This window comes from Phyllosticta capitalensis (assembly GCF_038381095.1).
Source record: "Phyllosticta capitalensis strain CBS 128856 chromosome Unknown BKA78scaffold_5, whole genome shotgun sequence".
Lineage (NCBI taxonomy): Eukaryota > Fungi > Ascomycota > Dothideomycetes > Botryosphaeriales > Phyllostictaceae > Phyllosticta > Phyllosticta capitalensis.
In genome coordinates this window covers 2,809,632-2,825,306 of record NW_027117443.1, presented here as the reverse complement: position 1 = coordinate 2,825,306, position 15,675 = coordinate 2,809,632, and the positions used below count along the sequence as shown (strand labels likewise).

At 57.1% G+C, this 15,675-nt stretch overlaps 6 protein-coding genes across 6 annotated transcripts; 2 read left to right on the top strand and 4 right to left on the bottom strand.

Annotated features, from left to right (window-relative positions):
- Positions 1 to 155: 155 nt before the first annotated feature.
- Positions 156 to 857, bottom strand: BKA78DRAFT_143372 (uncharacterized protein). The gene has a single exon (XM_066882814.1). It carries the CDS (start codon positions 762 to 764, stop codon positions 309 to 311), a length of 456 nt encoding a protein of 151 aa, XP_066744907.1. The 5' UTR covers positions 765 to 857; the 3' UTR covers positions 156 to 308.
- Positions 858 to 2,902: 2,045 nt separating this feature from the next.
- BKA78DRAFT_380174 (uncharacterized protein) lies at positions 2,903 to 4,823 on the bottom strand (the record flags this gene model as incomplete). Its single annotated transcript, XM_066892965.1, has 5 exons — positions 2,903 to 3,955; positions 4,003 to 4,145; positions 4,195 to 4,419; positions 4,470 to 4,574; positions 4,623 to 4,823. 5 exons carry the CDS (start codon positions 4,821 to 4,823, stop codon positions 3,046 to 3,048), a joined length of 1,584 nt encoding a protein of 527 aa, XP_066744906.1. The 3' UTR covers positions 2,903 to 3,045.
- A 2,802-nt stretch (positions 4,824 to 7,625) lies between these two features.
- Positions 7,626 to 9,328, top strand: BKA78DRAFT_283237 (major facilitator superfamily domain-containing protein; the record flags this gene model as incomplete). The annotated part of the gene is made up of 3 exons (XM_066885666.1): positions 7,626 to 7,877; positions 7,988 to 9,016; positions 9,089 to 9,328. The coding sequence occupies 3 exons, from the start codon at positions 7,626 to 7,628 to the stop codon at positions 9,323 to 9,325; spliced, it is 1,518 nt and encodes a 505-aa protein (XP_066744905.1).
- A 284-nt stretch (positions 9,329 to 9,612) lies between these two features.
- Positions 9,613 to 11,260, bottom strand: BKA78DRAFT_251399 (cytochrome P450; the record flags this gene model as incomplete). The annotated part of the gene is made up of 2 exons (XM_066884652.1): positions 9,613 to 9,947; positions 10,018 to 11,260. 2 exons carry the CDS (start codon positions 11,258 to 11,260, stop codon positions 9,613 to 9,615), a joined length of 1,578 nt encoding a protein of 525 aa, XP_066744904.1.
- A 464-nt stretch (positions 11,261 to 11,724) lies between these two features.
- BKA78DRAFT_296060 (histone acetyltransferase-like protein esa1) lies at positions 11,725 to 13,457 on the bottom strand (the record flags this gene model as incomplete). The annotated part of the gene is made up of 4 exons (XM_066886560.1): positions 11,725 to 11,883; positions 11,930 to 13,186; positions 13,284 to 13,311; positions 13,375 to 13,457. 4 exons carry the CDS (start codon positions 13,455 to 13,457, stop codon positions 11,725 to 11,727), a joined length of 1,527 nt encoding a protein of 508 aa, XP_066744903.1.
- A 100-nt stretch (positions 13,458 to 13,557) lies between these two features.
- Positions 13,558 to 15,190, top strand: BKA78DRAFT_315584 (ribonuclease H-like domain-containing protein). The gene has a single exon (XM_066888558.1). The coding sequence runs from the start codon at positions 13,731 to 13,733 to the stop codon at positions 14,808 to 14,810; it is 1,080 nt and encodes a 359-aa protein (XP_066744902.1). The 5' UTR covers positions 13,558 to 13,730; the 3' UTR covers positions 14,811 to 15,190.
- Positions 15,191 to 15,675: the final 485 nt, after the last annotated feature.

Sequence of the window (15,675 nt, the reverse complement as noted above, 5' to 3'; positions counted from 1 at the left end):
GACCCTTGCGAACGCGGTGCTTCTTGCCACGTTGGAGGAAGCTTGGGAGCTTTTCTTTCGTAGTAGGACGCATTGATCAATGCTGATCTCACCGCCTTTGTGGCTTGGGAATAAAGGGTATACGGATAACAGTGGGACAGAAGCGAATGAAGCGAAGAGATGGAGCAGGGTTGACGTTACTTTGAGATTCAGGTCCCCCAGAACACGCAGCCTACATTATATGTATACTTCGGCTTGCCGGGCTGCATCTTGAAACGTCACTGCGAGCCCATCTGTGCCACCAAGGCAAATAAAATGGAGACGAGCACTTATCTCCAGGGGGTGTGACCATTGGAGAGGACAGAGATTGGCATGAGACAATTGACTAATGAACATGGGCCCATCCAGTTTAGGAGGCGATCCTCCAGCTCGACAAGGTCTGTGAAGGCATCAGCGATGCGGTGGATCGGTGTCTCCGCACGATCGTGTTGGGAGCATTCGAATTTCTCGTCGGGACGGCCGACACGCATTGCTTGTGACCCCCTTTTGCGTCCGAAAGACACACGTCTCGTCGGCGGTGAAAGCATCGATGCTTTTGATAAATGCAGAGGGCCGGGCCGGGGCGCGATTAAGCTCAGCGAATGGTACCCGCGAACCCCCTGGAAAGGGGAGTTTTGCCGATGGCAAGGCGAGCGGTCACCCGTGCGGAGAGCTTCTTGACCGCTATTTGTGTGACCGAGGGACGATTGCGTCTTCCGTCTCCAGAAGCTGCTCTGAACATCCATACCTCTTTCAATTCGTTCCTTCAGCCCTGCCGTCCATCACTGCCAGCAGTCGTCAGCTCGGCATGATACAGCTCGCATAGTCAATGTTCCTCAAGAGTCGCTTCAACCGTGGTTGATTCAGTGGATCTCCGAATGCGAGGCGGAGCTCAAACCAGCGCACACGTCCAATAGCCCAGCTCAGTGACACTAACCGAAAATACCGTTGAGAGTCGCCACCAGGGCTTGTGCTTTCTGGAAGCAACACGTTTGGTAGGCTGGTGGCGAGCGACTTCGGTTCAGCCACTTCGTGTTGAGCGCGTGGACGGTGCGGCGAAGCTCTGACGCAGGGTTCGAAGAATGACGAGGACCGCAAAGCGGCCTCAGGCACAAGGGTCTGGCCGCAAGTGAGTGTCCCGCGAACCGTTCGTCGCCAGCGAGGCGGCCCGTTTGGACGCTCGAGTCCAATGCTGTCATAGCGCCAACTACTCCACGAGTCCACGCTTTCCTCGGTCAGTCGAGTGATGAGCGTACGTAATTCCCTTCTGGAAGAAAATAGGAGAACAAAAGGAGCACAACAGAATTGTCGTCTGCTGTGGCCGGAGAGACGTCCTGCGGTCGTGGAACATTAGAGAATGCGGGGCGCGTATGCTGGATCATCGTCAAGTGTAACGAGCTGGTCGATCAAACGACTGCAGAATGTTCAGTCAGCCACAAGCAACCACAGCAGCATGGCTGCAGCCGTCAAGTTACATCCGCGTCACAGATACACAAGATGCACGACTTACAGTCTCAAGTCTTGACAGCCGACGGGGCGCAGTTTCCATCAACAAGCCACGAGCCGTCGCGTCTGGCGAGCATCTGTACAATAATAGCTGCGGATTGGACGGAAAATGGGACCGGTCAATCATTGCGCCTAAGCGGTCCTCCATGTCCCAGAAACGAATTCGATGCTGACCCGGACATTCCAGATTGAGATTCGCGCTCAGACTGCTTCCACGGGAGTGGTAAGCCTCTTGTGCTTCGTATAACAGTCTGGTGCAATATGAGGTAGATTGCCTTCGGACTATCCGCGACGGAGGCACCGCCTGGCCGTCTCACAGGAACTGGAGCTTCATCAAGACGGCGTCGGAGGCTGCAAAAAAAGATCTCGGCGCATACCTTTGAGGAGAAATGGCGTGGTTTCGTCCCGATCGCCTAGAGCCCACGTGGGAGCCTTGGCCGTGGAGTGAGCACTGAGGGGAAATTCCACTGTTGTGCGACGGCTGCGGACCGCCCAATGGGAATGCGTGGAACCGGAACATCCGCCTCTTGCGCACCCCGACGAGGGGCTCTCTTTCAACGACTCCACTCGGCCAGGACGCGCAGCAGACGCTGTGTTTCATGAAGCCACCTCACTGTCCACGCAATGCTGCCTCACCATGCTGGCTTCCGCTGTCGTTGGCGAGGAGCAGGAGAGCGTAGCGCCAGCGACCATGAATTTGGTAGTGAAGTGGGGAAAGCCAGGAGCTGGTCATTTCGCATTTCTCCTAAGGAAGCTATTCTTGGAGGCGCTTCGCTGAGCTTTGATGTTGATCAAGGAGTGCCGCCCGCCGTCTCGTATGCCGTGTAGATTTGGCATCATTGAATCGAGTACTGATCATCTTGATCGAATGAGCTGATGAGCAGAGTGATTTGCTTTGCATTGGAGAGTTGCAGTTGCTGCGCTGGTCCGGCTGGGGATCACGAGAGCCACGGACAGCCCGATGCGTTTGCTTGGAGATCAGGACTTGTGTCCATGGAACACGGTAGAAAACTGGGGACGCTCATTTCTTTGCTGCCGACTGAGCTTGTGGCGATGCACGGCATGGTTTCTTTTGGCTGACCGGATGAGAAGAAGCCAGTGTTTTCGAAGACGGCGGCAGTGGCAGGTTGACAGAAGCATCTGACATGACCACAAAGCCAGCCAGGCGGTCCTGTGCTCTCAACCTTTCGGTCCAAGGCGAGGTTTGGTGGTTGGAAGGTATCCTCAAGTGCGACAGAGATGGACGAGAGGTTGGGGAGACGAGGACAAAGGTCGACGTGTTGTTGCAGCGCGGCATGGAGGGCGCTAAACTGCCGACCAATCGGGTCCCGAGGCCCATCACTAGCCCATCCGTCTTCCTCTCTTCCTTGAACGACACCTCCTCAACCACCACAGCACTTGTTCCTGCCTCCTCAGAAGTTGATTGTTCGGGCATTATCTCTCATCAATCGTCGCTTCATACGTACAAAGAATCCTCTCCTAAACACCAATTACCCATTTCAAACAGCCGACTGACCACAGCTACCTGCGATCCACTGGCGAAGTTGACTCGTCTTCCATGTCCAAATCTGCGGCACTGTATCGAATGTTCCAGTCCGTCTTTTTCCTGATTATCATCTTGTCGCTTCCATCGCTCGCATCCGACTGATTCCGCTCACTTCCTCGTGTGGACCCGCGTCGTTTACCACCACCTCCACCTTCGCTTTCGGCGGTTGGTGACATGGGTCCTTCAGCGTTGGCCGTGACTGTTGCGATCGAGCCTCTCCTCATGCACATTTCCCCCAACCGCTCCCGGCTTCCCGTCCTGGATGGGGCCATGCTCGCCAGCTGCTCTTTGCTTCCTGATCGTGAGACCAGTCCATTATTTTGGCCCATGGAGCCCCGCCTCGTGTACATTTCGCCTAATCGTTCACGGCTCCCTGTCCTGGAAGGTGCCATGCTCGCCAGTTGCTCTTTGCTATCGGACCTCGAAACCATTCCATTTTGGTGCGTCGAAGCTGCGTCCAGGAGATCTACGCTTCGCACCGTTGGCGCACGTCCGCTCGAGAAGCCACGTCCACCGTAGGGTCCGCCAATTTCTTTTTCGAACGGGAGCGCCTCTGCAAGGGACGCCGAGTTGAACCTGCAGAGAGATGGCTCGCGCTTGACATCGACGCGGTCTCCAGGCCACGTACTTTCGGGGAGCACTCCACTGGCCATACCACTCCGACTCATCCAGTTCCCGTCAATCATTTGCGAGGCTCGAATGTTCACAATGGCGGCGTTGGTGTCGTCCAAGGTCGGACACAGGCAAGGAATCGTTCCTGCCAATAAGGAATAGTGCTGTTCAAACAAGCTCAAAATGACGAGCGGAACCAGGTCGTAGGTCAAATCCGTCGAATTTATGCTTCGGTGGAGGAACAACAGGCGAAGGGCTTCGATTGGTATCAAACTGCAACGGTAAGCCTCAGGGCAGAGGGTGCGGGCCGAGTCACGTACAGCAACCGGAAACTGAAGCCGGTGAAGACTGTGAGTTTTGAAGACAATGGCATCTTGATCCCAGCGAGCAGGGCGGCCGGTGAAGCCACCAGGACGACTTCGATGAACAGCCCCAGCGCTCCAAAGGCGTCCCAGATCTGGGACTATGTCATGTCAATTACGACTCCCCTTGAATTTCGAAAGCGATCTTACCCAATTCGAGCAACGGTCATTGTCAAGCTCCCAGGGCCGAGATGGCTTGCACGTGATGGAGACGGTAAGAACAAAAGCACTTCCCCAAAGAAGTGTAAAGGCAGAAGTCGCATATGATGTCAGGATTCGCGGCCGTCTCGGCGTCAAACGCTCCAAAAGTTGGGATGTCGCGACCTTGCTAAGTGTGAGGGAGGCGACGAAGAGAATGTTGGCGGAGTAGACCAGCTGCATGATCTTAGCATCTGAGCAAGTAGTTTTCTCAGGGCTCCACCAACCTGCTGCACGTTGTCTTTCTGGTCTCCATCCAGGTCATCCACATGCTGACCTAACCCCTTTCTCACCGCAAGCAGAATCAATGATGTCTGCGCAACCGCACATATCTACTACGCGGTAAGCCTGGACTCTCCTCATTTCATGTCTGAGCTAACCATTGAAAGCACGTTTGCCGCATCATCAGACCCGAACAGCAGCGCAAAAGGATACCTGATGGAGAGGCGGAGAGCGGTAAAGAATACCAAACTTCCAAGCAGCAGCGATGCGGCAACGGAGACAAAGAGGCCGCGATCGTCCGTTGCTCCAACATTGCTTGTCGGCGAGGGCGCCGTCGAATTGTTCAAAGGGTCATTCATTTTGAACTCGAAGAAAAACGAAGGAGCCTGGAATTCCAGGCGGAGATCTGACACTTTAGTAACTCAAGCGAATGGACAGCCCAGATGCGGCGCTGCTGCGACACACCCCACACACACAGGATCTTCAACCCAGTAGGTAGTTGGTCAGGTAGCCGCAAGCTGGCCCGCTCCCGCAAAGAGGTGTACGGTACGGTACCGGGCAACCACAGCGACGCGGTTGGTTGCCAGTCGCCCGTCACTTTAAAGCGAGAGCGCACGCGTGGCGGCGGCAAGGTTGTCCGTCCAAAGCCAGAGCCTCTTCGCCAGAAGAACATTGTCTGTCCCAAACAAACCTCTGCCCCAACCTTTACCGCGCGGGGATGATGATGCAGAGACCCGCTCGCGGCTCGTTCTGTTAACGACGACGGCAGCTCCTCCACAGATCTGCTTGGTGTTGCCTGGCGCGAGCAGTTAGACTCGCCAGATTGAGTTTGTCGAATAGATTGAGCGCGGAAATGCCTGGTGGAAATTCCGCGACATCCATGCAACTGATGACATTGGAAACAATCGCGCTAACATGTCGCCAGAGATTTTCTTGTCATTTCGAGAATTGCGACGGAAAACAACATCTCGTTGAGCGCATTGGCTCGTTGCTTGATGATCCATGTTTTCGGGACAGGGGATGCGGCGGCTCGACTGCCGTGTTGATGTTTTGATCAAAACGAAACTCGGGGAAGATGCGCCCCGCGTGTTTATCCTTCAAGGTTATTTTTGCACAAACAGATCCTTGTCGATCTGTTATCGCTCCTCGTTTTTGTTGCCTATGCGAGATCTCGTAAGTCTTCTCCAGTCCCAAGTACCACTACTCTTTGCAAATTCCACCAGAGGCCTTTTAGGGATTCCTAAGATCTGCATCAAACCCACCTCGACTTCAACTCTTGCCACCAACTCCACGTGGCGATTATCAAGAGCAATCTAACAGCGAAGCGCAGACTCAAAAATAGTCTTTCTGGCGTTCACATTTCCAATAGTCACGAACTTTCAGTCGAAGCTGTTCCTGCGGCTGCGGAGTCGCATCTTCGAAATTTTCTCCTCCCCATCTGCAATTAGGACGACAGGTGCTCAACTCGTCGGCTTGTTGCGATGTTTTTTGCATCAGTTCTTCCACTGAGTCGGAAACCCCAGAACGCTTCCCCGTCTGTCGGCTCGCGCGGAATGCGCCACACCCGTGCCGTGCGCTAGAGCTTCCATCCGGTTGATCCTCTATGTTGCTGGCTCTCGCGATTGAGGCCAAACCGGGGACTATTGAAAGCATGAGCACGGAGTGTGGTGGTCTTTGCTGATGCTCATCCAAGTCTCATTTCGCATCATCGTGTCAAAAGAGCTTGAGCAAACAGTCACCTCTCTCCGCAAGCGTCTCTTGTCTCCAGACGCCCATCCCAGTCCCGCCATGCGGCTGGCACGTCGACAAGGGTGCAAGCTGGGCCGGCCCATGGCGCTGCATCATTCAGAGACATCATCACCCCATCAACACCCATGTTTCAGCCCAAAAAGACGTCTCTCCACGACTCTGCCTCGACAGCCTCTGCCACCCCATGGCACACACGGCGGGTCGATCGTCCGATGGCATCGGTGCTTCAATTGCCTGCTACCATTGTCGAACGTCTGAAGCTGTAATTCCATTTTTATCTTGCCTTGTTGCGGCATGGTGGCCGCCGTGGCGCTTCTGGATGCTGTGCTAATCGCCCCTTGTGGACCGCGCTCGTCTTGCCCTGAGGAAGGCCGGCGGGCGGGTTCGCGAAGCTTCTGGATTAGAAGCGCCCCTATGCTGTCCTCTCGTATACCAAGGCTTGCATTAGCCACGGGCCCTATCGGCTCTGGACAAGGAGCAAGAGCTGGACGAGTCTCCCCAAGAACATTAATCAGAGTCTGTGACGGTCCAAAGTGCAGACTTCACATAATTCTTGCGCTTACACTGGATACACAGCACATTGCCAGATGCTGCACGTCTCCTGATGCAGCACCCCGGCTGCGTCCAGATGGAACGGGCTCCTGGCCCAGATACCCGGATGGACTTGAAATCAGGTTCGATTGCGCAACCCTACCCACCGCCTGGAGCGTCGAAAATGATCTGCTTGCAGACGCTTTGGTGCGGACTGCTGGTCTAGTGCGAGACCAGGACCCATCTCGTCCAAACACGACGCGCAAAATGGCACCAGTAAGAGCTCGGAAGAGTAAACGGCACATCCACGCATCTCGCAGCTTCCAGGCCGCCGACGTTATCGTGACGACCTCAGAGATAACAGCGCCGTAGCACTGCAACACGGTGGCGCCGCTTGGCATTTCGTCACCTCCGCGAAACGTCGAGTGCATGGCACGAAGAAAGGCAAAGAGCCAAGTTTTCGATGCTGCAGGGCCGTCATAGAGGGTCTGTTAAGCCGATCCTCTGGTCCCGCTGGGCTCCATCCGCTGACGGCCACGTTGTGGTCTGTTGAGGCGGTCTTGTGGGAGACTGGATGGGGTTACGGAAGTTGTCGATCTTGTCTTAGGGTTCGGAGTCGTCTGGTCGAGATTGGCGTCGTTGGATGAGAGCGAGAGATTGAGTTGTGAGCATCGTGCCATCATGAGGATCTAGAGCCCGAGAAAGCCGGCGTCGAATGATGCTCTTGTGGTATGATGCTAGACTCCGCGGAGGTTGGTGAAGATGACTGACACTGGGCAAGTCTCCTGAGAGCTTGACGAGTATAAAGCTGAGCTCGTTCTCAGGCCGTCCGATCTCAACTCGACGCCAGCAAAAGCGACCCCAGAAGAAACCAGTCCAACATGACTTCCATCCAGTCTCCACGCCGCTCTTCCGAGGCCGAAAAGGCGTCGACGCACTACACGGCATCGGTGCTGGTCCCGCCCGCGTTGGATGAAGCGGCGCTCAAGCTGGACCAACACGGCATCCCTCTCTCACCGCAGCCGTCGGCGGATCCCAAAGACCCGCTCAACTGGCCCAGGTGGCTCAAGTGGGTCGTCCTGGTGCAGATATGCGCCCTGTCGTTCACGACGTATCTGTCTGCGTCCATGGTGGTACGTCGAGCCGTCCATGCCCCCTGTCCAAGCCGACATAGTAAAGACGCGATATTGCCGCTTCTAGCACGCTGCATGGCGAGAGGCTTGCTGACTGACGAACCATCCAGTCTCCCGCCTTCGTCCCGCTGTCGCGCTACCTACACCGGAGCCTCTCCGACACGGGCCATACGACGAGCATCGTGGTGGCAACAACAGGCCTGTCCCCCTTCCTCTGGAACCCCCTCTCCAACGTGATCGGCCGCCGTCCCATCTGGCTGCTCTGCCTACTCGGCTCAGCCGCCACATCAGCCGCCTCGGGCGCCGCCCACGGCTTCGCAGAACTCCTCGCCCTGCGCGCCCTCGCCGGCGTCTTCACCGGCGTCCCGCAGGCCCTGGGCCCGCCCACCGTCTGCGACCTCTTCTTCGCCCACGAGCGCGGCCTCTACATGGGCCTGTACGCCGTTGCGAGCATTGGTGGTGCGCATGCCGCGCCGCTGCTGGGCGGCTTCGTCGCGCGCGCGGCTGGCTGGCGCTGGACGTTCTACGCGCCGGCTGTGGCCTTCGCCGCGCTGCTGCTGCCCTTTGCGCTCAGTGTCCCGGAGACGCTGTTCTCGCGGCACCACGCGGCAGCGTCGCGCGGACGCTCCTGGGGCGACTTGCTCCTCATGCGGCGGCTGCCACGCGCGCGGCAGAAGCGGCTGCGCGCTGTCGACTTTGCGCGCGCCTGGCAGATGCTGCGGTACCCATCAGTCTTACTACCAGGGCTCTACCTCGCCGTGTCGCTCGGGTACGGCAGCATCATCTTCGTGCTGAGCGGGCCCGCCCTCTTCTCCTCGCTCTACGGCTTCCAACCCCATCAAATCGGCTTGCTCGTCGGGCTGTCCCTTACGCTCGGCAATCTCGCCGGTGAGCTGTTTGCGGGGCGTTTCTGCGACTGGGTTAGTGAGGTGAGGGCGCTGAGGAGGGGTGGAAGGAGGAGGGCTGAGGATAGGTTGGTGGCGATGCTGCCTGGCGCGGTGTTGACGCCGGTTGGGTTGGTGGTGGAGGGCGTCTGTGTGCAGCGGCGCACGCATTGGGTTGGGCCGGCGGTGGGCATCGCCCTGGCGAGCGTGGGTTTTCAGGTTGTCACGACGGTCGTGTTTACGTATACGGCGGAGGTGAGTTGAGTCTCCTAAACACCATCTCCTGCGTGACCCCTGAACACAACCAAAAGCCAACATCATGACTAGTGCTACAAACCGCAAACCCCGCACACAGCCACCATCCTCAACTTCCTGCGCGACACGTTCGGCTTCTGCGTCGCCTTCTACGACCTGCAGATGGGCGCGGCCCTGGGCTTCCAGCTGGCCTGGATCCTTCTGGCGCTTGTCAACGTCGCCTTTTTCTTGCCGGTGCTGCTGCTGTTTTGGAAGGGCGAGCACTGGCGTGAGAGGCTGGGCGAGCCGGGTTTTGATGGGGATTTGTGAGGCGTGTGAGGGGGAGGGGTTGGGGGTGAGGAGGGGGAGGCTTAGGGGTTGGATTGAGAATCTGATATGTTGCCGTATGTCAGACGGACAAAACATCACAGGGAAACTTGGGCGTAACTGAAGAGCGCATTGAGAACATCTGACTGAAGGAATCAAGGCTCCAAGTGAGTCGCTTCGCCATTTCCCAAAAGACAAAAATTTCCCAGAACCGAGAGTCAAACATCCTACGCGAACATCAGCACATCCAACCCCCCTCAACCAACTTACCGCCCCTCCCCTACCCACCCCTAATCACCCGTCCCCTTCACCCTCACACTCTCCTCAATCGCGCTCCTCAACGCGGCCTCATTCCTCGGCCTAAAAACAACCTCGTAGTGCCTACTCATCGTAACCAAGCTAGTCGGGTCGGCGCTGCCGGTGACGGGATGCGTGTCGACGTCCGACGCGCCAACCAACTCGAAGCTATTAAGCATGCGCAAAAACACGAGGTACAGCTCGCGGTTGGCCAGCAGCGAGCCCGCGCACATGCGGTAGCCCAGGCCGTAGGTGAAGAGCGGGGCGTCGGGGTGGTCGAGCCAGCGCGTGGGGCGGAAGGTGTGCGGGTCGTGCCAGATGGATGGGTCTGTTTGCCGGTTAGCAGGGACGCTGAGGGTGGTTGAGTGGAGAGAGGGAGGGGGGACTTGTTGACGTACCCATATTGCAAGCCCACGCATTGAGGAAAATGGTCGTCCCCGCGGGAATCAGCTTGCCCTCGTACGTGAGGTCCTTGACAGTGGCGCGCGGCAGGGCGAGGCGGAGGACGCAGAAGTAGCGCAGGCACTCGCGCACGAGCGCGACGACGTACGGCACCTTCTGGTCGTCCTCGGCGTCGCAGAGAGGCTGGTCTTCGGGGTAGTGCTCGCGGATGGCCGCGATGGCCGCGTGCTGGACGTCGGGTCGCTGAGCCAGCAGCGCCACGCTCCACTGGACGAGCGTCGTGATGGTGTCGAGGCCGCCGCTCAGCATCGTCAGGCTGATGCTGGTCAGCTCTTCGGTGTTGAGGCTGGCTTCTTTGTCGAGGATCACGTTGGCTTGGATGCATGGCTTGTGGGTGCCGTTCTTCATGCGGCGGTCCAGGTCTTGGTTCAGACGCTTGAGGTAAACGTCGCGGCGGTCGCGGACGTGGGCGGCGTGCTTGCTGCCGCCGCCAAAGGGGTTCAGGCGGAGCAGGGGAATGTAGTCTTGCAGGTTGCCCGTGGTGCTGCGGAAGCGGCTGATGTCTTCTTCGACCTCGGTGATTTCTGCAAAGAGCGGGTCGTCGCGGCTGCCCATGCGCGTCCCCCAGTTGAGCGTCAGGGAGAGACTGAGGGACAGCCGTTGGATCATGGGCATGGGGTCGACGCCCTCCTTGCCTCCTTTTCCATACTCGAGGCCTTCTTTCACAAAGTCCCGCGTCTCAATGTCCAAGTGGTCGACGTACGTGGCCACGCTGGGCTTGTTGAGCGCACTGGCAGCGCCTTTGCGGCGGCGCTTGAGACTGTCAGAAAAGGGCGAGGTCCCGATTGTGGTTCCCGCAGTGTTGCTCAGGACCTTGTGGAACGTGTAGAACACTGGACGAGAGCTGAGAACCTGGCTGTGCTTTCCAAAGAGATCTCTTGCTGCGGCGGCCGAGTTGACCACGAGGACGGGAACGTTGCCAAGTTGGATTTGATAGACAGGACCGTACCGTTTGCTCCATAGGCGGTATGTTTCCGCGGCGTTGACGCGGATCTGGTGGATGTTGCCGACAATGGGGAGGCCGGGAGGTCCTGAGAAGCCTGGTATGCGGGCGCGGAGTCTGGACAGCTCATTCAAGAGGACATAGCTGAGCAGTAATAAGATGGGAGTGTAGAGAGCCGTGCGTATCAGATGGTTGAAGACTTGATTCTCTACAAGAGCGATGACATCGGCAATCATTTTGAAAGCTCCTCAAAGGCGAGACAGAACGGATGGATGCGATTGACCGCCCAGAGGCACTAGAAGAGCAGTGAATGAGGCACACAACGAGACAGCAATGGTAGAACTAAGAACCTTAAAACAACGTCTTGAGATGAATTGGCTGCGGAATGAGGCCCGTCTCGGTAGTCTGACGGCATACTTGATCGAGGTTCGCCCAACACCTCGCTTGTGATTGGCCATGACCAAAACAGCTAGATCCCTGCTGTCTATCAATGCGGGGAAGCTGGGGCGGAAGCAGTCCGCGTGTGCCAAGGAATGTCGTCGACTTGCCGGGGGCCTTGTACAGAGCACACGTCTGACATCAGTCGGCAAACATCGAGTCTGGAGCCGAGTAGAATGAAAGATGTGGAATTGGTCTACATGCAGGTAAACGCAGGGGTATCATGAACAAATCAAAGAGCAGCTCTTCTTCACTTTCCTCCCTACCAGTTCCACGTCCTAGAGGATGCAGTAAAGACGGGCGGCTTCCACTGCAGCTTCTCGGGATCAATCGACCTCTTGCCTTTGATCTTTTCCTTTTCCTTTTGCCGATTCTGCTGCTCCACCACCGAGTCGGTGAGGACAATGACATGTTGGTTTTTCTGCGCGTGTCAGTCAAAGCACGAGGAGTTCAGACGAGGGACTTACGGAGTAGCGGAGCATGTTGAGATTCTGCAGGGTGTGCAGCACGTCATTGGTCGTCATTGAGGTGAGCGCTCCCAGCTCTTCAATGTTTGCATCGGCCCGTCCGTCCATGAGTAGGTCTATGATGGTCTCCTGCCAGTAGGCACGGTAGCCAAGAAGACCCAGGTCACTGAGTGGCTTCTCCGGACTGCCCAGTTTGCCTTCGCGTTTGGACAGCTCATATGAAAAGGCAATCAGCAACTTGCCGAACCCCTTCCTCTGATACTGAGGCAGTGTCAAGATACAGGCAACGTTGTACCCTTCTGCACTTTCCTTTTCTTTCGAAAAATAGCCTACCAAGTGACAGCCGTGCTCGTCCCGAGTGCACATGCAGTAGAAGAGAAACGGATCGACGTCGTAGTACAGCGTCTTGTGGTCGAGAAAAAGCTTGGACAACAGACACAGGTTGCGGCACCACGTCCTCTGTCGCCGGCCGTCAATCTCGAAGAAGCTGACATAGTCGTCGCGGTAGATTTCGTTTCCTGGAGGATGGTACAAGTCGCACTTAGTCCGGTGGCGCTCAAACTGCTTCCTCTCGCCAAAGTAGCCCAGGCAAAACTCGCAAATGTAGACCATGTCGCAGTCTGTGAGTTCAACAGGATACGGCGAAAAGTACCACGGCTCAATCTCATGCTGGCCCATTTGGATGCGTTCGAGGTTGCGCACACGAGCGATTTCCGTCTGATTTTGGGTCATGGATCCCGAAGTGCGGAGCTTTTCAATTTCGTCTTCGCGAGAAAATGCCTCGTTCGGGACGGCTTTGGCGGCAGCGGCGGCATCTTGCACGTCAACGAGATCCATTTCCTCATCTTCAGCCTTGGGCGTTTCGCCATCGGCAAGCTCGGTAGTGACGGTGACGGAAGCATCTTTGTTCTCCTTGCCGCCAGCAGCAGACGGCTGCGGTCTCTTTCCGGGGACATTGGCATTTGCAGCACTCAGTTCAGGGGTTGCCGAAATCTCGCGGTCCAACTTGGAACGTTGGCGCTTGATGTTCTTGGACTTTTGCGCGTCGGCTTTGGATGTTTGGTTCTTGCTTGCAGAGGATTTCTTCTTGTCTGGCTTTTCGGGGGCGGGCCATTCGACCTCCTTGGTCAGGTCGATGCGGTCCGCGGGAATCCACTCATCGAGACGCTTGTTGAACTCCTCGTAGTGGACGTAGAAGCGCGGCTCGCCCTTGCGCTGGGTGATGGACAAGATTTCGGCCTTGCGCTTCTCGCCATCCTAGAGGTGGGAGGTTGGTCAGGCAGTGAAAACAAAGACTGTGACTTTATAGGAAAGAAAATGGGAAAAAGAAAGCATAAGAATCAGGAGAATATACCTTGTCGACAAAAGCCTTTACACCAACACTGGTCAACAGTCAGCGCGTCGCGCGGGCAGACGCTCGGGCACATCATATCATGGCGACTTACCGCAACTGAGGCAGCGAGGCATAACCGCGCTCTACAGCCTCGGGCGTGCCGTTGGGCTCATGCGACGCGTCGCGCGGAGCCATGGACGAGCAGAGACGAATATTCTGATGGGTTTTGATGGAATCGGGTCGCTTTTTGGGAGATGTCGCTGCGACGGAAACGCCCGACCCGACGCGACCGTGAAGCCTCTGCCCGGACCACGTGACGTTAACTCCGCCTGCCGTTTCTGTTTCTGCCTCGACGCTTTTTTCTTTGCCTCGACATCCACCACCATATCCGCTTGAGTACATCTCCGCCGACACCGCTTCATACTACCCTTGTCGCCCTCGCAGCATGCTGCACTAGATCCCACGGCCATGTCACTCGCAAATCTCTCCAGCAATTGGAAAAAGCTGCAGCAAAAGATCAAAGGCTCCGACAGCGGCACTACCACCACCAAGAACAACAGCCTCAAGCGCAAGAGCACGAATGAGCAGCCGCCCGCCGCTCCCAACGGCACCAAACGCAAGAAAATAAACGCATCCTCGTCCACGCTCGCTGCCGACAAGAAGCGCCGCAAGATGGGCTCGCTGCTCTCCAAAGAGACCACCACCGACACGCCTACTTCTACCACACCAACCAACGCCTCCGCTTCCGCCTTTGCCCACGAACACAACATCCCCCTCGCCGACGTCGAAGCTGCGTACAACCTCTCCCTGTCCAAAACACCCACCAACACCAACTACCACGACGAACCCAACGCCGGCCTCACCACCTCGCGCCAGCCGGGCAAGTACATCGCGCTGGACTGCGAAATGGTGGGCGTCGGACCCGACCCAGACTCGGACTCGCAGCTCGCGCGCGTGTCGGTGGTCGACTTCAACGGGCACCAGCTCTACGACAGCTTCGTGCTCCCACAGCTTCCCGTGACCGACTACCGCACGCACGTATCCGGCATCACACCCACAAACCTGCGCTCCGGCCGCCCCTTCGCCGAGGTCCAGCGCGCCATCGCCGCCCTCCTCGCCGGCCGCATCCTGGTGGGCCACGCGCTGAAGCACGACATGGGCGTCCTCCAACTGTCGCATCCCCGCAGAGACATCCGCGACACAGCGCGGCACCCCGCGTTTCGCGCCAGGAGCATGGGGCGCGCGCCGGCGCTGCGCAAGCTTGCGAAGGAGGTGCTGGGGTTGGATATACAGGGGGGCGAGCACTCGAGTGTGGAGGATGCGAGGGCGACCATGGCGCTGTTTCGTGCGGACAAGGAGGCGTTTGAGCGCGAGCATGCGCGGAGGTGGGGGCGGGGTGGTGGTGGTGCTGGCGCTGGTCCGTCGAGGACGACTTCTGGGGCGATGGCCGATGGTGGGGACGGAGACGGGGAGGAGGAGGCGACGAAGACAAAGGGTAAGAGCAGCAGCAGCAGCAAGAAGAAAAAGAAGAAGAAGGGCAAGAAATGAGCTCTACTCCGTCATCTCCGTCACCTCCAATTAGGACACGACATGCGGAGCGCCGAACAATGTTGACCCAAACCTGCTCAAAAAGGATCCCACCACCACCCCGCCCACAAACGCAAAAGCCAACCTGCCACTCAACAACACGCCGCCATCAACGCATGCGCCGCCTTCGACGCGGCGAGAGCCATGAGGACGTTCAGTCGGCGCGGATGATGTGGAAAAGGCAGGGAGCGACAGCGGCGCAACAACAGACGTAAAAAGGAAGGGAGTAGAGAGGGAGAAAAGAGGTTTGCAGTGTCATCCATGATATATATACCCTCGGAGCATCAACAGCAAAAGCGGACGAGAGCAAGCAGGGGGCATGGACTAGCAAAGTGGGGGAGGGGGGGGGGGGGGGGGGGGGGGGGTAACAAAAGCATCAATTCATTGCATCTGGGCGGCGTTTAGACGGGATAGGGGTTGTTGAGCATATCACGGCGTTCAAGATATATAGGTTTGGGGAGAATGGGGATTGTAATTATCTGCATAATACAGCAGCACCTACCTACATGCCTGCACATGCAACAACTCGTCGTGACATGGGCCACCCACTGCCGCCGCGGCGCGTACATGGCCTCGTCTCCCAAGCGACACAAAAACCGTCGTCCTACAACCACTACTGCCCAGAGGCAGGATCAAATGTTCTATCAACAGTGGCCTTTCGACTCCCTGCCTGCCCCGCCTGCCGACGTGCCTTCTGTCTCTTCAAGGATTATGGGAGGAGCGAAGAAAGGAAAAAAAAAAAAAAAAAAAGAGACGAGGGAAGAACGAAAAAGAAACAAGTAAAGAAGACAGCGCCAATCGCTATGATCGCAAACAAGCCAAAACA

What these genes read in the sequence shown, in the direction of transcription:
- BKA78DRAFT_143372 (XM_066882814.1), bottom strand. Translation starts at nt 764, where the DNA reads ATGGATGTTCAGAGCAGCTTCTGGAGACGGAAGACGCAATCGTCCCTC.
- BKA78DRAFT_315584 (XM_066888558.1), top strand. Translation starts at nt 13,731, where the DNA reads ATGTCACTCGCAAATCTCTCCAGCAATTGGAAAAAGCTGCAGCAAAAG.